We start from the raw sequence: 26,398 nt of genomic DNA, 5'->3' as shown, positions 1-26,398 counted from the left end.
TGGCAAAGGAGATCAAATTCTTCAATACAACTTTTTCTTTTCTCTGCAAACTCTTCTGCAGTGTTCCAGATTATCTCCAACAAATGTGTTAGCACTTTCTTTTTTTCCCCTGAAATAGTGGGACCTTGCTTTTTTCCTAGTGCTCTTTGTTACCAAGATACACATGTCTACCTGTCTTAGAATTTGTGTTTTTGTGACTATAAGTACTATTGCAACTCTTTACTATTCTTTACAAGAATGTATTCCTGTAGTTACGGATTGAGACTACAAAACAGGACCATACTTACAACGATTTGTTTTCTTGACAAGAAAACACCATTACTCCTCCTTTTTTTCCTTACTTTCTGACTTATATGGTGCTCAACTGTTTTTCTTCAGGCAGTGTTTTTCTGGCTACCACTTTTTTTTTTTTTTTTTTTTCTGATAAGGATCTTAGTATTTTTTTCTCGGATCTGTGGCTAGGTTCAGGTTAATCTCAGAAGAAATTGAGGCATTGAATAGCAACTTTTTACTTTGTATTTTAATGTTGTCACATTTACAAGAGGTTTCTTTTTTTTTTAATTGCTCAGCTGTTTTTAGGACATCACAACTTCAAGTAGAGAAAGTTGTCACTACCTAAAAGGCAAGGACTGAAACTTCAATATGTTAATCTATGAAGATGTCACAGACTGATGTGCTGAAGTAATAGATAAATCTAAACAGAAGGATGTTGAACGGAGAAAAAAAAATGAGACTTTTGAGTCAGACTGCTTTGCTGCTGCATTTTGGAAAAAAAACTTGCTATTTGAAGTCCACCTTGAATGCAGTGTCACAATGAGCAGGAAATTTAGGCAGTATTAAATGTCTTTTGAGGCTGGTCAGCTTCTCCCTTCTGATTACAATAGGTGATCAAGCTTCATCAGATAAAGGATGTTTTGTGATATGAGAAGGTGGGACAGCAATCCTACATGCTGCAAAGTCTTGGTAACCATTTGCCACGTCAGTGCATGATGTCACCTGTTTGTGTGCCATAGATATGTTATTTGGATTGATTACTGATTCTAATTAGAGATGATCAGTATGTGCTCAGACACTGTTTTTGACCTGTCTATGTAATGGAGTATAACTTATAATATAGACTTGTAACATTGGAAAGTAAGATGGCTATCTATGATGTTTCTTTTTTATTATTATCATTTTATTTTATTTCATTTTAACATGGCCTCTAACAGGAGCAGCAGCAAATTAATTCTTAGAATAAAATTCTAACAATTCACCACTTTACCATGTCTTAAACTACTTTCCTGATGTTGACTGTGTGTCCTTAGATAGGAGAATATGCTCCATAAGCAAGATGGAAAGGTTTCTTCTGTCATAAACAAAAATAACTTCCTCATCTTGTCTCTTGTCACACATTTAGATCAGAACAAGCCCTTTCAAGGGATGACATCATACCTATATATAGCATTTTATAATAGACTACTTGGATCTATTTTTAAATGGTTTTTATGTTGAGAATATGGAGGATGTGAAATCAAAGCTAACAGTTTCCCCCCCCCCCCCAAAAAAAAAAAAAAAAAAAAGAAAAGAAAAGAAAGAAAAACAAAAAAGAGAAAATACTGAATTCTACCTTGAGGCTGCACAGTTGGCAGTTTGGTAACAAAAAATGTTTTAAGTAATACTGTTTAGCATGGTTAGTAGTAGTGTTGCTTTCTCCATGTTGCTGGTATGGCTATGTGTTGTGAGAGTTCGATAGAAGACTGGTAGTTCGACATGTGTCCTAACTTACCCTGGAATGATGCGGTTAATTTACTGGCTTGCTTTTTGACTCAGTGCTCTTAACACCAAGTAGTGCCAGATCATGATTATCTGACCACCAAAATCATGTAGACATTGGCTTTCAACTGTCAAGTGTAATTGAATGATTTCTAGTGCCTATCTAGAAGATACGACACCAGAGTCTGCGCATCTTTGCATGATAATTTTCTCATTAGCCAAGATGAATATGTGAGAATCTTAAGGCCTACATTTTCCATTTGTTGTAATCTCTCTCTCTTTAAGGATAGCAACAGAAGGAAAAGATGGAAAAATAACTAGCCTTGTTCCAAGGATTAGGTTCTTGGGAAGTATATGCTTGTAAGTAAGCCTGTATAGACTGCACTCTCCCAGAAAAAGTGAAGCATCATTTTACAATACAAGCTTTAAAGAAGCTTTAAAGCTTGCAAAATTTTAAGAAGAATGCATTAAAAGTTTCCCATTCTGTTCTAGAGACCTTAATGTGAAGTCTGGTATGCAGAAACAAAATCAGGGAAACTGCTGCTTGTTTATGCTAAAGCTTCACTATTCTGTTTTTCCAGTAGTACAATACAGCTTTTATTGTTTCTCTTTCTATGGTTGTAACTGCCAGTTTATAAGAGAATCAACTTGATTTCACACCTCTTCTTTGCCCCTGGGACACAGTATTTCTCCCTGTTCATGTTTGATCCATATGATTGTAATTTGGTTTTCATAATTTTGAACACCTGGAGCAGTAAGATCAGATAAACTTTTTTTTTTTATAACTGTTTAGTTATGAGATGGGAACATACCCATCACACATCATTTTCAGGAATCTAATAACATGACCAATGCTGGTAAAAGTCTACTTAATCTCAAAGGTGTGTCACACCTTGGTTGAGATTTCTCTGCTCTTCCTGGACTTGCTTGGTATTTCTTGTTTCTGCCATCTCTGCTTTCTGTGACAACGTTTGTGTAACTCATTCTTACTTGCAGTTTTCTCACCCTCAGTTTGTATTTTGGTAAACATTTTGGTTTATATTTGTTCCAAAAGCTTGGAAGGCCATGATTTCAAAGTTAGTTAATCTCCTGTATATCTCGTCTGGATTGTGTGGGTCAATATAATACTATTTTGAGAAATGTTGTCGGAATGTGGATATAGCTTAGACTCACTTCACCTGGAAATACTTATCACACTGTGATAAGTAAATATTTAAATATTTTTTTTTCCAAATTACAAGAGTACCAAAACCTACTGCTGAATTGTCGTGGTCATTTCATCATATTCTTCACTTCCATTGGTTACCTTTGTTTCTTATTTCCAGAATTTCTGCCTGCTATTCATAATATCCTGTATGTTGTTCTTCTCTCTTCTTTCATGCGGCCTTGCAGAGTTTACTGATTACTTTTTTTGTCCCTTAGTGAGAGCTTAGTGAGAGTTTGCTCTTTTTGAGAGCTTAGTGAGAGTTTGCTCTTTTTCTCTTCTTTTCTTTCTTTCTTTCTTTTTCTTTTTTTTTTTTTTTTTTTTGCTCCTCAGCAGTTTTTTGGGGGTTTTTTTTGTGTTTTTTTTGTGTTTTTTTTTGTTTTGTTTTTTAAATAGAATCACTGTTTTGCCCTAGTGCGTCTCAGTTTTAACTTTCAGGCAAGACATTTAAAGCTGATTTGTCAAATACAGTGGTTTCAAAGAAAGGCGCTTCGAATGAAAGAATAAAGTGAGTATTAGGTTTTGTCTTATACAAGTAGACAACATTAAATGTTTTTTCATACTGAATAACAGAAGTTGTTCTGAATGTTATTATTAGAAAAGTAAGCTAACTCTTCTGCTTTTTTAAAAAGCAATAAATAAAAGGCTCCTGGGTGTAAATAATTACTTAGAGCAGCGTGTTACAAGCAGATGTTAATAAGAAGTAGAGTTCCAAAATTATCAGGTGAGGGAGTCCAATTTCCGTGTTGTAAATTTTATTTATTAACACTAGTAAGACTTGTTTTAAGAGATTAATAGGCCTGTGCAGTATGACAAACTGTGCAGTGGCCAGAAGCATGTCTGCCTAACAGTACAAGCAAATTGAGTTCGTATTGCTTCTTTTTTTTTTTTTCAATACTGCTTATGTCTATGTTTTTTTTAGGCTATCATTATTTATGATGAACATAGAGCTTGGCCTTTTATGTGATGCCATTCTGTGCAGGGGAAAAGCAAGCTGCTTTTGAGAGTTGTTTAATAAAACTTTGACAATAGTAGCAGAAATCTCAGTGATATGCTGTGGTACCATTGTACACTGGGAATTTTTCTCCCTCACTTTTTTCCCCTCTTTGCCATCAGATAGAAAACAGTGGACTTCAGATTGGGAGCAAGTCTGGTACTTACGGATTCTGATCCTTAAACAGATTTTCACTTCTCTGTGTCAGTTCTGCAATGACAGAGACTTTAATGCTGCATCTCAGCAGTTTTCATTTAACTATGGCAAACAAGATGTTTTCAACTTCCACAAAGTTGTTTCCTAATATTCAGTAAATAACCCCCCCAATCTTGTTTTCAATTCCTTCCCCAAAAGTGTGCCATCCTGTTCCCTCTCATTCGTGTCTAAGGTGGGACAGTGCTACTACTTAGATTAGCTGTCTTTTCAGAAGACTGTATCTGCTGCTTCTTAGTAAGGGGGGTGTGTGTGTGTGTGTATGTACCTAGAATAGAGAACCTAGAACCTCATACAATGTTTAAGATACTGTCAGAAACATTGTATTCCGTTCTAAATATTACCCCTACTATTTTCTTTAGAAGAAAACAATTACTTGAAGTTTGCACTTGACATTTATCATTTAGAAATTTTAAAGTTAGTCAGATTCTCAAATTTGTGGTCTTTGTAGTCTTAAAAATTTCTTTTTATATATGCTGTTCCTCAGTCGTTTTGTAGTGCTTAAGTGTTCATTTTTTTTCTAAAATATTCATCCTACATGCTTGACTTCTCAGGATTTGAGTGCAACTTCTTATTTACCTGTTCTGTTTCCTCTAACCTGTTTCATTAATAGGATTAACTCCACTGCTACATTCCTGTGTTAGTTACAAAAATACTTCTGTTTCTCTCTTTATATTTAGTCAGGTGTTTGTTCTTTCTAAGATGTGTTGGCAGTGGTCATGTTCATTTGATACGCGAGTGAGTTGATACAGTCCTTCTAATAGTGGTGTCCATTGTGTTTCTGAATATGACTTGTTTATTTTATCTGGTTGAATAGGAATGGAAAAACAGTAGAATAGTTTTGGTTACTTTTGCTATTCAGGGCAGAAAAACAGTGGCCAGAAACTGAGCTGCTGCTCCTGGGTTTCAGGTGTGTCTGGTTTTGATTTTGATAAGGCATTCCAAAATAAGAATGCTAGGCAGCAAACTTGATTTTCTGTTCTGAACTCTGAGCCCAGTTTCAGGCTCTGCTGATTCAGATAATGTTTTCTTTTTAATGGCTTCATCTAGATGATTGGCCCAGATGTTGGCATATGTGTACAAGACTGAGAAGATTGGAATGGAGCCTAGGCATGACCCTGAATACTGTGGAAAATATATGAGGGGGAAGAAAGAGGCACTGTTCCAGAGCTAGATACATGGTTGCTCAGGCAACCTATATTGATACCAGTTGTGTGAAATGCTTTGTCAGTAATAGATCTTGAATGCACTTTTGTGGAGTTACCTCTTAGAGGTTTTCTTTGGTATAAGGTTGATATGATTGTGCAGGAACTTGCACCAAAGATAGGTGTGTGTGTGTGTGATAGAGATTTGATATGTAATATGTTTCAAGGTACATTGTTGGACAAGTCAAGACCTACCTCTGGGCAAAGTGCTCTTTATTTTGAAAAACATCAGCTCTTTAAACTAAAAGTCTTTACCCTAATTCTGCATATCTGTTGTACATATTGATGACACTAAGCAATTCCTCCCCCCGTGCTTTTGTTTTAAAGAACTTAGGCATGTTCCTAAGTTACCTTAATTGGATACTAGCTAAGAGTATAAAGTGTATACTTTCAATTTTGGTGATTTCTGAGAAGCAATTGACTCTAGATTTTAATGACGGATTCTTCCAAGTTTCTTGAAAGTTAACAATTCTGTTTTTGTGCAAAAATATGTGGGAACAGTACTTATGCATTTGTTTGCTGCTATATTACACGTTTAGGAACGGGAGTTATGAATGAATACATTGTAATATGAAGGTGTAATCTGAGTTCAGATAAGCTACACCTGAAACATTTAAATACTGTGTTTGGTTAAAGAAGGTAACATTCTTCAAGCAGATCATACTTACCTTGATGTGTTGTGCTGTATTGCATTAATATCCTTACATACTTAGAGAAAACTTAGAATGTCTGCATGTAGGTCAAGCAAAAAAGATAGGGTAGGGTTAGAGTACAGTTGTATTCATTTTAATATGAAAACCTGGAGGTATGATACTAAAAGGTATAGTTTTCTTCTTACAGTTGCAATAGTTAACATGGTAACAATTTAAAATTAGCAGTTATGAAAAATAATGAAGAATTTTTGCCTTCAATAGTTGTCTCTTATTCTGGCTCTGCGCACTGTCACATGCTTATCTTTGATGAAAGGTGATGATTGTGTGAAGGACTAAAAGATGTTTTCATCTAGTCTCTAGTGTGTGGAAATTACAAGTCTTTTAATTTCTGTTTTAATGAAAATTACATCTGAAGATTTATCAGCAAAAGTTCACTGGTGTACCTTTCACTGCTAGTTTTGAGTATCTAGGGACATTTAGGGAACTTGGAAAATTCTTAGTAAAACTAATGGAATCAATAAATCCTCGTTGTCTGTAAAGGAGGTAACTATAGATGAATGTAGTGAAAGACATATGTACTGAAACTGTCTATTAAGAAGTGATAGCATTAGTGTAGTTAGCTGTTCTGATAAATAGTTAGAAGCTTATTTCTTTCAAGGTTTTCATTTTCCAAAAATCTCAGACCTTGTAACCTTATTCTGTTGGAATAGTTACTTCAGTTATGACTTTCAGAACAGGCAAGGATTTTTTGTCCACGCTTCTGTGTAGTGTTTGGTTGCTCTATAAATATGAGAGCATTAGGTCTTACATTAAAATGTACATTAAAACTTTTGTGTAATAGCAAAAGACTTTTTTTTTTTTTCTTTTTTTTTTTTTTTTTTTTTTTAAGGTGATATCTTGCAATGAAACTTGTCCCTGAATTGTGAAGTCTTATTTCTGAGTGAATCATTTAAGCAGGGTTATTTGAGTTTAAGGTCGTCTTATGTAGGTGGAAAGTAAATGATCTGTTGAACCTAGTTCTGCAAGACTTGAGAGTCTTTAAAGATGTAAGCAAATAGAGTGTGACTTCATATTCTCTGCCTTTCTGTGTTTCTCTTCAGGGACCTAGAGCACTCCTTTGTTACTGTGATGACAAATATAGCTCTCCCTACCCTTTTTTGCATCTATTATGGAACATGTTCACCTCATCACAGAGAATGTTGGGGAAAGCAAGACATAATAGCCAAAGTAGAGACTTCACAGTGGAAGATGCTGTCTCTTTTTCTAAATGGAGAGACTTAGCATAGTTTCAGAAAATTTTCTTTAGCATTTAAAAACTGCTCCTTGTGCTTGGTGTCTTGCAAATGAACTTGTCATTTGTGTTTCAACAGTAGGGGTGATTTTTTTTTCTCCTCTCTCCAAAATATAGCCACCTCTTGGAGAGCGGGGGTGTCAGAATTTTTAACTTTCTGTGTTTGACTTGGGGGGAGGGGGAATTAGATTCTGAAGGACAAAGGTGAGTATAGGGAAGCTGCCTATTGTTGATGGGTATTTCAATAAAAGACAAAAAAATAATCTTTCATTAAGCTTTAGTATGATGTCTGAAATGCAGCATGCTTCTTATATTTGTCAGTGTTTTTGTTTTGGTTCTAGCTTCCAGTTTGAGAGAAGAGGAAGGATGAGTGAGGAGATACCTGATAATGAGGAATTCACATTGTTGTCATTGAAAACTTAGTATTTTCGTTCTGCTAAGGCAGGTTTCAATATTGGGCTACTTTTCCCACTTTTGTTACAGTTACGAATTAAAGCTATTGTCCCCAAAGTCTTCAGGTTGCCTTTAAATAAGTATTAACAGCATCAAGCACCTACATAGTTTGAAAAAGGGCTAATAAAGGTTGTCGGAATGGATCTACATTTGTCTCTTGTGCACGTGCCAAAAAAGTCTGAAGAGAGTTAATGGTAGAAAGACATTAAGTTAAAGCTGTAAGGTGTCCATCTACGAGAATATTGTTTATCTTTAAGTGTGTGCATTAACCAACTTGAAGTTGCTTTCTGCTGGTCACCTATTTTAGTGCAGAGTGCTGAAAGGAGATTGTGTTTTGTGTGATTAATTTTTTTTAATAAAGTTTTAATTAAGGTTTTGGGGCCAACAGAACAGGAAAAGAAGCATGCTAGGACTGTAATTAAAATACTGTGAACCCTAAAAAATTCTGCTTGAGTACAAATTACAGTTGCTGTGGGAACCGTAACTTTAAATCATTTACCTCACATTTAAATCTGCTGTGGTTGTGCAGGAGGCTGTTCAGGAGTTATGAAAATGTTGGCATCCTCGCATTTCATGTAGTTTGTCCCTGAAAGTAGGTTTGTCACCTGACAGTGGTTAATGCCTTACCTTTGAGTCACTTTAGTTTAAGAGTTCCTGTAGCTAGCCTTGCTACTGGAGCTGGTTCTGAGATTGTGCTTGTTTTCACAGAATTCTCTTGTAACCCAAACAAGCCTAGGACAAAATACTGCTGGATGTCTTAAAAGCTCAGCTAGCAAGTTTGTAAACATTCAGTCTTGAGTTTACAGGGTGCAAAGAGTTTGAAAGCCCCAAATCTGATTGATTTTTCTGAACTGTAAAACTATCACAGACTGCAGAAGAGACAGTTGCTGTATTGCTCTTGCAGGCACAGAGGGCGTTTAGAAACGCTTTATTACATGTGCTTCAGCACATGCAGTCCAGTAGCTTGTCCAGTCTGCTTGTTGGTGGCATGTCCTGGAGTGAAAATTGTTTATGACTACTTAGTCCTCTGTCATCAAAGTTGAAAGGAGAAGTTTATGGTTGTTTCTTCCATAGCAGGGAAGTTGTAGCACTCATAGCTCCATTATTATTTAGAAGGCAATGAATAACTAGTCGTTAGATTTAAGTATAATGCCCAATTAATGTTCTTATTTTTAATGTTCTTATTTTTGTGGAGAGTTGTTTGCTTCACCTTCAGCTTATTTGGTTACCAGTGAATAGTCTGGTCACTGGGGCAAAGTAAATTGCAGGGCTTTAAAAATTGCTTTTCAATGTATTTTAATGATAAAGACTCAGAATGCTTGTTTGTCTTTTGAATGTCATGCACTATTTGTGAAGTGAAATGGCAGAAAATTAAATCTTTCCTGAAACTTAGATTTAGAACGATGTCTAAAGCTGAAGACTGGGGTCTTGTTCTTGACATACTTTCCTCAGATTTGCAGAGGAGCCAGAGTAAGTGACTTCAGGAATTGTCATTGTCAAACAGTAGAATCTCCAAGTCAGTGGGAAGGTAACCACTGAACTTGAACTGAATTTCTGATCTGAATTCTGGCTTTTAAAAGGAGTAGCTTAGGACTCCAGAAATACCTTTTATGCTTGTTCATTGATCAGCAAAAGCTGAAGTTATCAAATGTATCAAAACTATCTTAATTTTCATGTGGCATGTATTAGCACCAGGTAGTTTTCCTTCCTGTTCTGGATACAAGATTATTGCCTTGTTGAGGCTTTTATTTGAGCCATTTTAATCCACCAGTAATATATTGTTTTATAATAGTGAAAATTCAGTTGCTGGCTTTTGCACAAGTATTTCTGTATTTCACTGTAACATGTTTTCATGTCTTCCTTATCTGTCTTCATGTGTTATGTGGAAGACCTTTGAATTTTTCTCCATGTTTTTTTCTGTATCCTGAAGATTTATTTTGTTAATTCTCAGTCACATAAACACTTGAGTTTTGTGATCCTGTAAGAGTAACCCTGTATTCTTTTCCCTCTCCTGCATGTCCAAAATACAAATACAAAACTAAATAGCTTATGCTTTTTTTCTTTTTTTTTTCTATTTAACTTTTCAGCTGTTCACCGATGGAATCACCAATAAACTTATTGGCTGCTACGTGGGTGATGTAACAGATGATGTGGTTCTAGTTAGAATCTACGGAAATAAGACTGAGCTCTTAGTAGATCGAGATGAGGAAGTGAAGAGTTTCCGTGTGTTGCAGGCCCATGGCTGTGCCCCTCAACTATACTGTACTTTCAATAATGGCCTATGCTATGAATTCATGCAGGGAGAAGCACTGGATCCAGAACATGTGTGCAATCCAGATATTTTCAAGTAAGATTTTTATTTTGTTGAGTTCTGTGATGCATTTATGGTGTTCCATCAGACCCAGATGATCTCAAAGTTAGTATGAAGGTAGACAGAAAACAACTTATTATGTTACTATGATTATAGGAGTATTTAATACTCTTACTATATGACAGCTCATTAATCTAGTTTATCATGATATTCAGTTCTGAACATACACAGTCTTCTGGGGAAGCAGCAAGGTTTATATTAGAGGTGGCCTTATTCCAAGATATTTATTAAAACTTGCATTTTACCACCAGGAAATTTATTTACTTAACATGGTGCATTGTTCAGCATAGGGGGCTGTATTTGATTAAAGTGAATCCTAGCTCTTGGTTTCTAGTACACTCTGTTTTGTTTGAATAGGTTCAAAATAGTCTTCATCAAGACTTAATTTTTTTAAGGTACCAGCAGTGAAGACTTGGCATTTTATACATGAATTAAAATGTATTTGATGCCAAAAAGCTGCAGCTAATCTAAGTCAACTCTTCTAAAGATCCATAAGTTGAAGAATAGACTGTAAATACAGGTCAAGTGCATGCTGTAACTGAACTAATGCACTCTTCCCCCTCCCCCCCCCAGCTTTTTAGTAGTGCTATTAAAGACCTTTGAGTTTTGCAGGAGGCTGTTCATTATGCTTCCATACAACTGGTCTTGTGCATCTCTTCCTTGGATTCGCTGTTTTGCATATTGTTGTCTCCTCTTGTTGTTAGGAAAAGATATGTTAAAGACCGTCCTGTCTATTGCAAATGTAACATTAAATTAAACTTTTTGTTTTATTAGACTGATTGCCAGACAGCTTGCTAAAATCCATACTATTCATGCACACAATGGATGGATCCCTAAATCTAACCTCTGGCTGAAGATGGGGAAATATTTTTCTCTTATACCCACGGAATTTACAGATGAGGAAGTAAATAAAAGGTAAATATTTCATTATCTGCTTTTCTGACTGACCATTCTTACTTCATTTCAGGGTATGGAGTAGAAAAATATTTGACATACCTTGAGTTATCATTTAAGGTTGAAGGTGTGTAAGACTTTGGGTTTACCCTACCCTAAGTAGCTTATAAGTGTAAAATATGACAAAAAAGAGACTTCTAATTCACTGAGTGTAGTGTGTGAGTGTGTGTTTTTTGCATATAGTGCTTGTGTTGATTTGACACTTCATAGTACATGGTAGTAATTTTGTGTATGTTCATAAAGAACCAAGGCTCAGTGAAGGTACTTCTTTAGATGGGTGTATTTTAGACTCTCCAGTCTCCCTAAAGGCATAGAGCCATTTGTTGAGGAATAAATCCTGAAAGCATGTTGTTTGTTTTTTGGGGGGGTTGCAGTTCCTTCTGACCTGCCTCTGTTAGCTGTTCTATGTTATTTGTTCAATTCATAGACTTTCTTATTCAAAAACCAAGATGATATAAAAGTAAAGTTAATGAAAAGTTGACTTAGTTAATGAGATACACTTCCAGAATGTTTTCCAGAGGAGGAGGGAAAAAGTCTGTGCAGTCAAATCTTTTCTGTTGTGGAATACAAGTAATGGTTTCACTTGCATTTGGGTTTTTCTAAAGCTTGAATTGAAAGCATGTTTTTCAGGGAGGAAGGGGAAATCAAAGTTTAAAGCTATAATTGAAAGTGTTTGTACAATATCATCAGATTTCATACCTTTCAATAAGTGAATTTCAGCTTAAAGCAATCTTAAAAACCTCTTTAAAAATACTGAGGCCAGTTGCACTGTTTGCTGCATTTTTAATTAAGGAATGCAATAAGAAAGTTGTATTATTTGATTTTCTTCTACTAGATAAAGTTCTCAAGAAAAATGAAAAATTTGAGCAACTAGTTGAAAATCTGAAACATAAAATAGCTCTTTGAGTATTTGCCGTACTAAAGAAAAAATGATGTTCTTATTTGTATAGATACATGTAGTATTTAATCACGTATTCTATTTGAAGCAAATAATGTTTTAAGCATTAAGTGAATGAAAATCATGCTACATCCCTTTTAATCTATATAGTCTTTGAAAATGTGCAAGATTGCACTCAATCCTGCCTCTGAGTTTTGGACTGCTACTGTCTTCAGAGAATAACTTTTGGGTGGGGAGAGGGGAGTACTGGTCATAATTTGACTAAAGGGGTGGCAAGGGAAATGGTGCCCTACTTTGAGAGAAGGTGTATTGAGTTGCTGGAAACAAGAGAGAAGAGGATAATAATAAAGTTACCTCATTGCAACTGTTTGCTGTGGAGTACAATACTGAATATTAATGTCTTATGCCTAAAAAGGTTTTTAAGTGACATTCCAAGTCCTCAAGTCCTTCAGGAAGAGATGGCCTGGATGAAGGAAAGATTGTCAAATTTAGGCTCGCCAGTGGTACTCTGTCACAATGACCTTTTGTGTAAGAATATTATTTACAACAAGAAACGAGGTAGGTACTAAACATAGCAGTAAGTATTGGTTTATTTTGTTTTGTTCTAGAGTTGTACTTGCTAAGTTGATGATGTCATTTTACTGACGGCAACAAGTGAACTCATTTTGACACTTTAAAATTCAATGTAATGGTAGCAGTATCTGTATATGTAATTATTTGCCTAATTAGCTAATTCTCATCTATATGCTAGTGTATAAAGAAAAATCTTGGGAGTTCTTGGTTTTTTTTCTTAATGAATTTGTTAATATATAGCCTGCCTGTATGACTGAAAGCTTCAAAATATGCAATTGTTCACAATAATTCTATTCCAGTATGCAAAATTTTTTTTTGGGGGGGGGGGAAGAGGGGGAAGGAATCATGCAAGCATAGAAAATAACCTAAAGACTATCTCCTATGTATCTGTGTATTGTTCTGGCTTGTCAGATTATGTTGTTGCCAAGGAAAAGACCTATATGATGAAATATCTTGATGACACTTAGCACTACGCTCAGTGGTTCAGTTTTTCTATTCTGGATGAGGTACATGGACATCTTCATGTTGAAGATTCCTCTTGTAAATATATGCATTCTTTAAACTGTTCTAGGCAGTACACATCTTGGCAAAGGTGAATTATGTTTTTGTTTTTATTACAGTAAATTAAACTCATAAAATGATTAACTTCTATTAAAGATGCCTTATACAAAAGCTTAGTTTCTGTTGAAACCCGCAGTGTCTTTCATTGCTTGGTTTTAGTGGTTTGAGGTTCGGTTACTAAATGAAGCAGTTAAATGGCATGTTAAAACAAAAACACAAAGCAACTTGGGATGCTAAAATTGACATGGTGCAGTAAAAATGCTTAAATTTTCTAGCTTACCTTCACAACCTTACTCACAACTGAGTGCAACAGATTCGTCAGATAGATGTTCAAGACCCTCTTTAGAAATGAGGATGACATGTTCTTTTTAGTAGCTTTGTATGTGTTTGTAACAGTTTGGTGATCAGTTTGGCACTTAAACCAACATGAAGTAAGTAACTTTGAATGGAACTGAAGTGTTCTCACTCATCCTTGGTCAGCTTTTGTGCCTTAAGTTCTAAATAAAAATAAGCAAAGAAAATGCTGGAGTTAGTTCTCATATGAAAATTGGCTCTATATGTATAACCACTCTCTGCATCAGATATTCACTGAATGCGAGACAGACAGACATGCACACACACTTTGTATTTTGTAAGTTTCCATCTGAGCAACTCCATTTTTGAAGGGAATTGCTAGTGCTTCTAGTTGCATAGGTCCTGTTACACCTGTACAGTGTGATTACCATCAGTGTTAAATTCTATAGAATTCAATAAAACATTTTATTTAGATCCAATGGTAGATTACAATTTACTTGAAACAAACAAACAAAAAACCTTGTGTGCTTAGACACATTAGAATTGCAATTCTTTTAGTACCAAAAATAAATGAATTGTTACTGTGTGTTGATTTTTTTTTCCTTTAAGCTGGAATTACTGTGATCATTTTTTTTCTTAATGATCACTTTTTATAGTATAACCATACTTCAGAGTGAAATAAAACAGGAGGTGTTCCTTTAAAAGGCTCGTTGTCACAGTCAATAGGTTTAAAGTTCCTATTTTTAAAACAAATGCTATATGCTTTTCTTTTTGTAAACAGAATGGAGGAAAAAACAATGCCAGCAGTGCATCACTTATGAGCAATCCTACAATAACCAGTGTGTGAGTGTTTAGTGTTTGGGGCAGGGTGGGGAGGAGGGAGGTATGTAAAGTACTTTGGCCTGAAGCTAGCTGTAAGCAACTGGGAAGAAGACTTGGAAGTTTAAAGTAGGTAGATTGTTAAACTTACATGCTTGAATGTTGTACAGGTGTACTGTACTGTAAAACTTCTGCAATCCAGCCAGGTCGAACAGGTACCATTTCTATAGTAACCAAACCTCAATGCCATTCATAGAGTATTTGAGAGCAGAAAATAGAATCTCTAAAGATGCACTTCACCATTAGGTATAAATTCTGACATAAGAAGTTAGTTTAACAGCTTTGATGTTGCTGAGATCTTACTAAATTAATTCAATTCATGTAGAAAGGTACCCGTGTGTATGAGAAACATCTTGGTGACCCTGAACTGTAGTTAAGGAGAGAAAAATCAAAATCAATATTCTAGATCAACTACTCATTTCTTTTTTTCTCTCCCTTTTATTCTGTAAAGTTCGATCAAAGCAGATAGTGTTCATCTGTTTTTTGTTTCTCTCTCTCTCTCTCTCTCTCTCTCTTTTTTTTTTAAGAGGCTGGCACAAACAACATAACTCATTTATTGGTTTTAACAACACTTCATCCCTTATATTGTTTGAATGCTTAAGACTAGACATGGAAACAAAAACATAGCTACAGACTGTCAACATATACAAGAACTCTGGTCCAATGAAGATAAAATGGTTGTGTTTTGTCCCTGTGCTTTGCTTTAGATTTATTCTCCAGATCAAGTTCATGTTCAGTTGCAAGACAAATCATAATTGTGCCACATAATTGTTTTTAAGAAGAATCAGTCTTGTGTCCTTAAGCTATTTTTAGAAGGCCGGAATAACATATTGAGTGCTGTCTCCATTTAGTGGAGTGTGTCACTCATCTGATTTGAGTTCATTCACACTGTGGCTCAGAGAACTGTGCCTCTTGCTGCTTTTTTAATGTCCCTTTTAAATCACTCAGGATACAAGAATTTGCCAGTGTTACTTTACATAACTTATGAGTGTGAATTACTTTTCAAAGAAAATTCAGAACTTCGTGTTCTTAATTACAATTTGAACATCAAAATAGTCAGTCTGCTTGCTGCTTGGTATTATGTATTTATAGACCTCCTGATGTTTTTAAAGCTTTTTAAAATTTGTGCTGGGAGTTTTGAAAGATACCTTGTATCTTAAGAGTATTCAAAAGTATTCAAATACTTGCTATTCAGTAAGACCAAGTATCAGTAGCATGTAGTGTTCCCTCACCCCCACCCCCTTTTTTCTTTCTTGTTTTGACTCTATCTGTATGTGCTCTTTTTAAATGTATTAACATCATCTGCCAGGAAGTTAAGCGTGTAGGTAGATGGCTGGTTCTGTTTTGTTTATTCCCTCTGCCTACCCAATGTTTTCTATGATCTTTGGTAGGAGTCTGTGGGTGCTCAGTGCTTCTGAAGACTGAGGTATGTTTAAGGCTTCTGGTTTTGATCTAAAAACCTATGTTATTTTGCAAAGGCATATCGGGTATTTATAGCTAAAATTATTCTGCGGGTATGTGACCCTTTTCTGTATTTTTAACTATGTTCATAGCATAGGTCATTCTCTTTAATGAAGCTCTGTTGTAGGGCCTCATTGGCTCACCTCCTGATCAGGATAGGAGAGAGCTTGGGATACATGATTCTCTTGTGAGAACTATGTCTAGGACTTGCACATGGAAAGTGTTTAACTTGCTAAACCATTGAAAATGAAGAGCAATTAGAAGGAGGGGTCTCATCACCTTCCTACCTTTCCTTGAAGAGATCCAACAGATGCCCTCTTTGTTACTTTTTTTGGATATATTTAAAAATTGGAATTAGAGGTAAAGCACCACGTGGCTTGTTTTGTATCTTTTTGTAGTGTGCATACATTACGTTGTATATTGTCTACAGTAGTAGATCACTTAGTAAAAGAAATTATTTTCAACTTAAAATATTCAAACATTCTTGATATCTTTATTACTGTTTATGACAGTAGCTTGTCCAGAGAGATGAGAGTGTAGTTCTAACCACTCTTTGACTTTAATAAAATAAATAAGTTTTTATTACTGTATTGTTGGTCTGCCTGTTCTGGTGATATCGGTGGAATATAACAAATTCTTTAGACTGCTATAAAACAAAAGCTACTTGATGATTAACTGCTAGTGTAAGCCATATGTTTTAGAAATAGCTTTCCTGTATGAATTGCAATAAGTCTTAAGAATAATTTCTAATACTGTGTATAGTTTGACATTTAATATAAAGTTTCTTCTGTTTCTCCTAAAACAAGGTAGCTGAGATATGTATGCAAAAGACTTGCGGAGTGAGTCTTAAGATTTTTGCTTTCTTTGTAGAAGAAAGACTTGTGCTTTTTTAATCTGTTTTGTGCCAAAATTTAAATTTATGTTCCACAGTAGCATGGGTCTGAAAGAGATCAGTAAAAATGCAAGACTTTTTTTCACTTTTAAAGTTTTGTCTTATCAAATGTGAGTTTGCCAAATTTTCTTCATCTGCTACAGATTAGGTATGCCATTGTTGCCACCTTGTGGCGGTGTGCACGATGCTACTTAAACGCACTGCCTGGAGATTTATCGCATCACTTGTTCACATGCACTTCCCCATAGGAGAGCGCAGAGCCTGGTAACAGCCTCATCTGTACCTTGTTAGCTTGAATTTCTTATTTTATGATATAATTAACTGTGTTGGGAAATAAGATCTAAAGGATAGCTGTATTAAAAAAAAAACTACTGGCACTACAGATGTTCAAGATGAAATTTGGGCATTAAAGTAATTCAAAGTATATCTTATGTTGCTATTTTGCAGACAGACTTTTACAACTGACATGTTTATATTTTATATGGGAGAGAAACTCTGAATACAAGCAATATTAAATGATTGGGGAGGGGATTAGTAGTTCAGTTGTGTAGCAGAATAGTAACCAGGGTTGGGCTGTGCATTTTTTACTGGCTTGTAACTTACAAATGTTTGTTTAAAACAAACAAAAACTAAAGAACCAGTAAGAAGTACAAAAACATGCAAGTGTATGAATGTATCAGTCAAGTAGCAGGAGAAGTTAATCTGTGACTGTATCATAAGATCTTGGCTGCAGCTGTTGTAAAATTGCTTTAGTGTTCTAGAGAACCTGAATTTTGTACTGCCAACAAGATTTTCCTGGGAGGAGCTTGCTACTTTGCAGGTCAGTCCCATGTTGGTTTGTCAGAGCCTAATATGTTTAACCTCATAAGCTTGGTACACAATCCTCTGTTTCTGTGGAGGAAAGGGTAAATTCAGAGTTGGAGGATTGTGACTAAGTGGTTTTGTTTATCATATTGTGGTTTAATTTCCATTTTAAGTACTTATGTAAGAAGATGGATACATATAAAAACATGAAAACGTTAATGAGTTAGTGTTTAAGGCATGATAAAGATGATGAACTGCACAGATATGAGAAGCTAACACAGCTGTCCTACAATAACTTGCTTGGGACATTTGTGTGTGGCAAAGCTATTGTATTTGGTGTGTGCAATATCCATAAATCTTTCTAGCAAGTTTATAAATCTAGAGATTTATAATCCTTACAGTCCAGGAAATAGCTAATGCAGTCCAACTTTATTCTTGCTTTTTCAACCTGGAGATCTGGTAGTTAGAATTACTATCTATAAGACGTTTTAAGTCACATAAATAAGGTTATTCATTGTAATAGAAGGAATATAAGTTTTTATTAAATAAATACACAGTCAGAAAAAGAAAAATGTGGAGGGGGAGTAGGGCAAATCATGAAAGCTGTTACTTTCAGCATAGCAGTGGGAAATACAAGATTTCTATTTTCATTCACATTTTAAATTTCTACTGTGAACAACTCTTAAGTTACCCCTCACTTCCCCCCTCATGCTTTTAGTAATTTCACTGTTTCCCTTGAAATGCAAGACGTTTAGTTAAATTATTCCAACTTTTTGATGTCTTGACAATTTGCTGTGATACAGACCTTCGTGAGGAGGTTCAAGGCTGTATTACCTTGAATGAAGCACTTTCCCCTGCTTCCCTGTAGGTAAACACTGTATGGTATAAAAGTTAGTGATTTGGAAGCATGTGGGGCAGATTGCTGCTTTATCAGTTCTTCTTTTGTAAAACTACCTAGATTCAAACACCTGAGCATTTTCTGTCACTTTCTGTTGACTAGTTTAAGCCAACTAAAAAACAACAAAGCAAGACTTAAATTGTAAGTACTGTTGGGGGGATAATACCAACAAGTTACAACATATTAATCCACCTTGGTTACATGCCTGTGAGAGAATAAACAGGACTATTATTGAAGCTGGGAAAATTATTTTATTTCTAGATAAAGTTTAAGTAAAGGATCATCTGCGATGTTTCTTACTTTGAAGGCAATGGATGCCCTCATGTGGTAAAAGTTAAATTTGAACTTCTATTCATAGTTTAAAAATAAAATATTGTAAGCTCTACATAATTATTTAAGAGCTTTCTTTAATGAATGTTCAAGATAATCTTGTATCATAAAATTCACAACCTTACCCTGGAATGTCTGAGTACACACAACTGAGCACAAATAAGACAGTGTGTTGTGTTTTTCTTCAAAATTTCAAAGGCACCAAAGGATTAGGGCTGTGACTACTTTGATGTGGACTCTGATGTTGCTGTTGTTGTCTCACATAGGTGATGTACAGTTCATAGACTATGAGTACTCTGGATACAACTACTTGGCTTATGACATTGGGAATCACTTCAATGAATTTGCAGGTAAAGCTTGGATTTCCAAGGTAAAAGTCAACTTGGTAACAAAATGATTCTCACTCCTGTACCTCACATGTGCTATGCATATGTGTATACATCTCTGTCTATATGTGTAGCTGTTCATCTGACAGTATCAAAATATATTAATGTCACTTCTTTCAGGTTATGCTGGTTATGCCCTTTGAGTCTTTCTAAAATTAAGTTCTTCACAAAATGTATTTGAAAAATTATTTTTCATCTGAAATCCCTTCAAAGTTTAAGTAAGTCTTTAAGGAGTAAGTACCATAAGAGGAGTCTACACGCAAATAAGAAATATATATAATTTTTTTGACTCTGCAAAACAATTGTACTGGATAAGTAGAGAATGGCAAAGGTCAAGCACAAGTCTAGGGGGTTTGTTTCTTGTGTTGTTCTTGTGCCTTTCAGGAAGGAGTTCAAGTGTTAGAGGCCTGCAGTGTTCATAAAGTAGAATTTTGTTTCTCATATAACACTGCTGATGACACATGCACGTATTGTGTGTAACGTTCCTGAGAAAGCATGTAATGTACAGGACATATGTGGAAGGTGATATAATGGAAGGGAGACAAAGGGGGGCCTTGAAAGAGGGAGAGAAAGTGTGTCTAAAAGCAGATTATTGAAAACAGAACAATTTTATGCAGCTTTGTAGACAAGATATGCTCTCAGCTCCTCTGGGAATAATAGCCAGTGGGCATGAACTTTCATCCAGAATTGGGAGTCCTGGATCTCCAGTTAGGCAGATATGGAGCTATATGCTATACAGGAAAAATAGGACCAAAAGCTAGTTACAGAGAGGAGACTTTTAATGCTGTGGACGAGAGGGGTGGACTTTTTGTGAAGTTTCTATCTTGGAAATATGTGTTTAATTGGATTCAACTTTGGATTATGTTGCATAAAGTCCATTTTCATACAAAATGCATTAATACTTGACATCTGTGGGAGGGCTCTTGGTTTACAGTGCGGATGATTTTTCCTGAGGCTTCCCTTGACATCAAACTTGCTGACTTTTGAAGTATAAATAGAAAATGTGTTTGGCTGAAAATATATATACAGGATAATTCTTACTAAGTTGAATCCTGTTTGAGAAATTCTTGCCAACCTGTGACTAAAAATGTCTCAGAGTAAAAATACAGATACTCATGTTTGCCCACGTTACCCTGGGGAAGGAATAGTTGACTATTGTGCTTCTGTGCCATGTGGATGTGTGTTTGTTCCTTTTTCAAAAGATGCTCTGAAAACCTAATTTTTTTGTTGTTGTTTTTTCCCCCTTTTTTCTAGGAGTAAACGAGGTAGACTACAACCTTTATCCCAATAGAGAATTACAGGAACAGTGGCTGAGATCTTACCTTGAGGCCTACAAAGAATACAAAGGATTTGGTACAGAAGTCAGTGAGAAGGAGGTTGAAATTCTTTATGTTCAAGTCAATCAGTTTGCACTGGTAAATAACAATTTGTGGATTAAAATATATCAAATGCTATAGAGAAACCTATTACTTTATAGACAAATACAATTGCCAGGTTCTTATTCAAAGTGCTGTAGTATATGAAGAAAAACTTCCCTAGCCTGTGTTATTTAAATTTTGAGCTTTCCCTTTGCTCTCGCTTTTCAGATAACACCATGCCTATTCCTCAAGCTGTTTACGTATGCATTAAGTGGTCACTCAAATGCATTTCATCTCTAGAAGACAGATAATGTTACGTCACATATGAAGTCATAAGATGCAACCATTTTCTAGGCAAAATCATTTTTGACCAGTTTTAATGAGAATGTGGAGTCTTGATGTGGCAGGCCTCTGTTTACTGTGTGTGATTCTGTTTCCTTCTGCTCCCCCTTGACCTTTCTCCTACAGCTGATTTTCCTTGAAAAGGCTCAGGTCAAGCATTGCTTCCATGTAGTCAGCTTCTGTCATTCCTCGTTGTCAGAGAGAAAATTAAGCTGTCTCTTGTGCCTTGATGGCTATCTAAATTAGCTAGTAGAAGTATTATGAGTGGCAAGTTCTCAACACCTCCAATACAACTGACCTTTGTATTAAAAAAGAGGGGAGGGGAACAGAGTGAGGAGAGAGAACAAGATGTGAATTGATCCTTTTCAGAGACTGGAAGTTGGGTTTTCTAGATCTTCTAACATGACTGTCAAAGGATCTCACTTGTCAAAGGATCTCACTTGTCTCGCATTCTCAAACCATCACAGTTATACCAATACTGTTCCTTAATGTAAAATTTGCCAATTTGTTTTTTAGATCGTTTCACATATGGATGTGTATTAAGTGTATCCTTTGTGCCAGGCCTTTTAAGAAGCAATAAGATGTAGGTTTATTTAATGGTGGATGACTAGATTTTAGACTAAGACCACAGTACTTTTTGCTTTTTAACTTCTATTGACCTCAGAGTTTATGGCAGAAGTTAGCAAGTTACTTTGCCTCTGAATTTTGACAATGTGTTACGATTCATGTAGAATATTCCAAGAAAAGGATGCAATCAGTACTTGGAAACAACTGGAGATAAACTTTACCAAGTATTTTAATCAGCTGTTCTTTTATGTAACAGACCCCTAAGTTGTCCAGAGCTCTTTGGTGGATCTCTGAGCTTACAATAGTAAGGAGACAGAAGAGGAAGGCAGCAATTCATAAAGACATATAACACTTGTGAGCTTAAAAGTCTTTTTTTTAATTATTTTTTAAGAGTAAAACTAAGATACTTAGTTTTATAAAGATAATTTGGCCACTTTTGAATCTTTCAGTATTGCCTCAGCTCTCCTGCCTGTGGTGTCTTGGCAGTCAGGGAGTTACTTCTAGGTTTTGTTTTGGACATTTCAGTGATTTAAATTGCAGCAAAAGTGCATGTGTACTGTCCTATGGTTCCTAGGAAGTTTTGTTTTTCCGTAGTGTGAGGCCTGGCAGTGTTGAGTCCACTCCCTGCTCCTCCTGTCTTGTGTGCTATGAAGTCTATACTCTCTGCTATCAGCTGCAGACTCTGGATCTAAAAGCTTCATTTGCTTGTTGAGCATGTTTAGTTGTAATTCTTATTCAGAGAATTCCACCTGATTTTGCTGCCTTGTCTTTTAGGAAAAAACAACATCCAACAACAGTCAAACTTTGTTTATGAACAGTATCTCAAACAGGTATGGCATTTAATCATTGAATGCCATACGTAAGTGGGTGTGTGTGTATACACACACGTATTTACATACATATGTGTGTACACACACACACACACACACACACAGTTAGAAGTAATTTTAAGATGCACATCTCTTTTCCAGGTGTTACTTAAAGGTTGTATCTCTGCATTATTTTGAAAGCTACTTACAAGTTCGTGTTGTCTTTGTTAGTTTTCCAATTAGCACTGAGCTTGCTTTACTTGGGAGCTGCAACCTGAAGTGTTACGGCAGAACAGCCTTTCACCCAGCAGATAGATAGTAAGAAACAAAATAAAATAAAACTAAAGGAGAGCTAGGGCTAAGAAGCCAAACTGGCCTTCAGTCCTCTTTCCAACTGTCCAAATACATCATAGTTAACATAATGCCTTTAGTTTTCTATTGAAAAGCCAATGGTTGCAGTGAGAAAATATTTGGTATTTCTAGCAAGGTGATTTACTAAATAAGTCTTTACTCTGGAGAACACCTGCTTATTTGCCGTTATTCTGTTAATCTGTATTACCAACTGTTACTTCAAAATTCAGCTGTCCCATTCACTTAGGAAAGCTAGATTTGCAATTATTTAGGCTAGTGGTCTGTTTTAAAAATTTAGCATTGTTTTGGCAGTTCTAAAGTGTGGTTATACTAATGTTTAAGAGAATAGAGTTCTGTTTAGAGAACAGCTCAAGACCTGTCTGTAGACCACACATGGTGTACAAATACTGCCAAACACAAGGTATAATGTTATTGAAAGTGGGAGGTTTTATTAAGAGAAAATAGACAAGAATTAATGAATGTCAGTGTAAAACTGCAAACTGCTTACCATAAGGTAAAGTTACCAAAACTAAAGGTAGAGAAGAGAGATTTCACACATGTGTAAGTTGTAGTTTAAGGTGTTTTCAGGCATGTGTTTATGCATATATGTTGTATGCATCTGGTAAAGACACATGTAAATGTAGTGGTGTTACCTGCAAGTTTCAGGAAGCAATTTAGGTAATTACAGTAAACTGCTATTTACAGAACTGAGGTTTGAAATGTATTGTGTGTAATGTTGGTGGTCCAGAATTTAAATGCATCTTTCACAAGGAGATTATCCAGTTTATCACCTCTGTGTATGTGTGTGTGTGTGTTCCAAAGTTTATTGACGTATACTAATAACCATCGTTCATGTAATCCATAGTTTCACTATGAAACTGAACAAGACTTAGAGGTTCTCCTACACAGGTATAGATTTTATCTCTCTATATAAGTCAGTAATGAAGATATAACCAGAGGATGTAAGGTATAAATCTAAGAAGATATATTCAAAGAATCAAAAGGAGGTTGATCTCTATGCATACATATGTGTATGTGTGTGTGCACATGTTGAATACCTGTAGAATAACTGGTAGAAATGGAAATGAAATAGAAGTATTCCTAAGTACTTTTTAACACCATGTGTGTAGTTGCACAACACTACTTAATTGATGAACTATTTTACAAATACAATAGTATCTTTCTTGGAAAAGAAACTTTGAGTCAGGAGACCTGTGGAGCTAATCTGTTTGCTAAGTAATTAAGTCTGAATGCTTGTTGAAAATGTTTTGGTAAACATACCAGATTTACAAAAGATTTTTTGTTCATAATTCTCCTGTAGATACTATCTCTCGCACGCGCTCTCGCGCTCTTCTCGCGCGCTCTCTCTATATATATGTATGTATATACATATATATTTGGTCTTTATGTTAGAATGTATCTTTTTTTATATCTAGTGCTAATCTGTTGCTTCTAACTTTTTCCTTTAGGCATCCCACTTCTTTTGGGGATTATGGGCTCTGATTCAAGCCAAATATTCTACCATTGACTTTGATTTCTTAGGGTGAGTATGTTTGCTACATAAAGACACTTTTTTTTCCTGATAATGAATTTCATAAAATCACAGAATAGTTGGAGGTTGGAAGGAATTCTGCAAATCATGTCGTCTGGCACTCCAACTATCAGAAACTGGTAGCTCTGAGCAGCAGACCTGATCTATATAAGCCTACTGGTTTTTGTTTTGTTTTGTTTTTTGAGAAACTTGTGAAGATACCGAGATGATAAGTTGTCTGCTTTTTGTTGCTGAAAGTTCTCCAACTTAGTATGTGCCTTTGTGCTAAAGCATATAGTATAACATGCCAAAGAACTCTGATTGGATTAAACCTGTTTTGTAGGTGTTGTGTATTGGATAGACAAAAGCACAGAAGCCGAGTAAGTTGGTCAGTGTGGTGTAGTGTCTGACAGACATGAGCTATGTTTCCAGCCCCTGAAATCAGGACACCAGGCTTTCATGCAAAAGAGTTTGTTTATCTTGTGCTGTGCTGCATGGGATATTGATAGGAAAAATTCCTATCCTTTTTAAGGAATCTATAATGCCAGTGAACACATGGTTCTATTTCAAGTGAATGTGTGTTTTGGCATGTTTTTTTCTTTCTCTTTCACCACAATAAACAGGAATTTATCCATTGGAGACTAGAAGAGGTTATTTATCACCTTCACTCAATATAAGACTTTTGCTTCAGCTTAGAATTTTTTGCATTAATAACTCAGGCAGGTTCCTAGTTGTGTTACGTCATTGTGTAAAAGAGTTGGTGTAGAAAGTTTTTTTTCCCACCCACCTCCACCCTGGCTTTGACTTACCAGTCTCAAGTAGAAGTACTTGTTAGTAACCACTAGATGGCACAAAAATCCAAGGTAAAGCACATTGTGGTAGAAAACAAATTTTGTTTTGCAGTTTTGAATCGAGTTTTGAAACAGCATTCTTGAAATAAACTCAGGCTTTGGAGAAGTGCAGCTGTCCATTCACCACCTCTGATAACCCTGGAGAAGTTACTGTTCTGCAGACTGGAGCAAGCTGGGAGGATGTTCTGAGGATTAACCATAACATAATTGTTCTGTTCTTAATTTCTTCCTTCAGCAGCTGCTCTGGAGGGTGCTGGAATGTACTGGGATAGGTGGACTTCTGATTAGTTCTAGTATGGCTCCATTTATGTACGGAATTTTCTGCTCTTAACTTAATCTCTGTCTCCCTCTGATTAGGTATGCAATTGTTCGTTTTAACCAGTATTTCAAAATGAAGCTGGAGGTCATGACATTAACTCTTCCTGAGTAATGAAGAGGAAGAAGCTTACCAAGTGGATAGACAACCCCTGAATCTTCTGAGAACAGATACTGGAAAAAAGCTAAACATTTGTTGAAGTTCAATAATGCTCACTTGGTGATTCTTGCTTTATAAATAATGCCTCTGAACAGTCCTTCAATGTTAAATTTAATATGAAGAGCATACCTACTGCTGTTGATATAAAACGGATTAGAAACTTGCTAAATCTATAAAAGGTTGTAGAAATGGCAATTTAATCCTTTTTTTGTAATTTAACATATGTTGTATGTGAATTATTTATTATAAGTTTAACATGATTCCATTGCTGCTTTCATCAGTGTTTTTGAAAAGTTGGGTGCAGACAGTGAAGTTATTCCAAAGGATTTGTTTAACAACTTTAATGAAGTTGTGTTAACTTATAGTAGAGAACTACACAGTCAGAGAATATCAATCTGTTAAATCTATACAAGCAAAATATCAGTGATGATACACTCTTGTGATACTGATGACCAGTATGCAGTAACTGGGGGGGGGGGGGGGGGGGGAGAGGAGAGGGAAGGCTAGGAGGATCAAAAAAAAGTAGCTTTCCATCTCGCAGTACTTCAGTTGTGTAAGAATCAACCTGTTTTGCTGAAATGGTAAATAACATTTTCATTTTTTTTTTCCTTCTTGGCATGTTAAGCTGTAGAAACGTGAAAGCTCTGTGGCCGTCAGATTCTTTAAGGATGTGAACTGTCAGAGTGTTAGATGGGAAATGTACCATCTTTAACTTTTGTGGGAAAGCTGCTTGTTTATTGAGAACTTTTTTAAACAAAAGACCACTATTCCAAAATCTGTATTCCATTTTGAAACTTGATTCAGAAATGAACACTATTCTGGTCTCTGTATTTGATGTGCTTCAGCAGTATTGAACATAATGGACTATTGAACTGAAGATTAGTAAACAGAGATCCTGTTGCACTGGGGAGCAAGACACTTAGGTTTACAGTTCGTGTATTGTTGACATCTTTCCTTCTGCTTTGTCATCTTCTAACCTTGGATCCTAGTCTTAAATGCTTAGTCTTGTAGTTGCAGGTTCTGGTATGTTCTTGTTTATTTTAAT

General features: G+C 35.6%; 1 protein-coding gene across 1 annotated transcript in view; it reads left to right on the top strand.

Annotated features, from left to right (window-relative positions):
- ETNK1 (ethanolamine kinase 1) overlaps window positions 1–25,811 on the top strand; it is a 30,008-nt gene extending 4,197 nt beyond the window's left edge. Inside the window, exons 2-8 of the mRNA XM_062591782.1 lie at window positions 9,856–10,115; window positions 10,914–11,054; window positions 12,407–12,549; window positions 18,950–19,033; window positions 20,324–20,484; window positions 23,966–24,039; window positions 25,236–25,811. Of these exons, the coding sequence (XP_062447766.1) occupies window positions 9,856–10,115; window positions 10,914–11,054; window positions 12,407–12,549; window positions 18,950–19,033; window positions 20,324–20,484; window positions 23,966–24,039; window positions 25,236–25,308 (936 nt within the window). The 3' untranslated portion in view covers window positions 25,309–25,811. The remainder of the gene's footprint in view (window positions 1–9,855; window positions 10,116–10,913; window positions 11,055–12,406; window positions 12,550–18,949; window positions 19,034–20,323; window positions 20,485–23,965; window positions 24,040–25,235) is intronic.
- The last annotated feature ends 587 nt before the right edge of the window (window positions 25,812–26,398 follow it).

This window comes from Rhea pennata, chromosome 1 (genome assembly GCF_028389875.1).
Source record: "Rhea pennata isolate bPtePen1 chromosome 1, bPtePen1.pri, whole genome shotgun sequence".
Lineage (NCBI taxonomy): Eukaryota > Metazoa > Chordata > Aves > Rheiformes > Rheidae > Rhea > Rhea pennata.
This window is presented reverse-complemented; position numbering and strand designations above follow the sequence as displayed.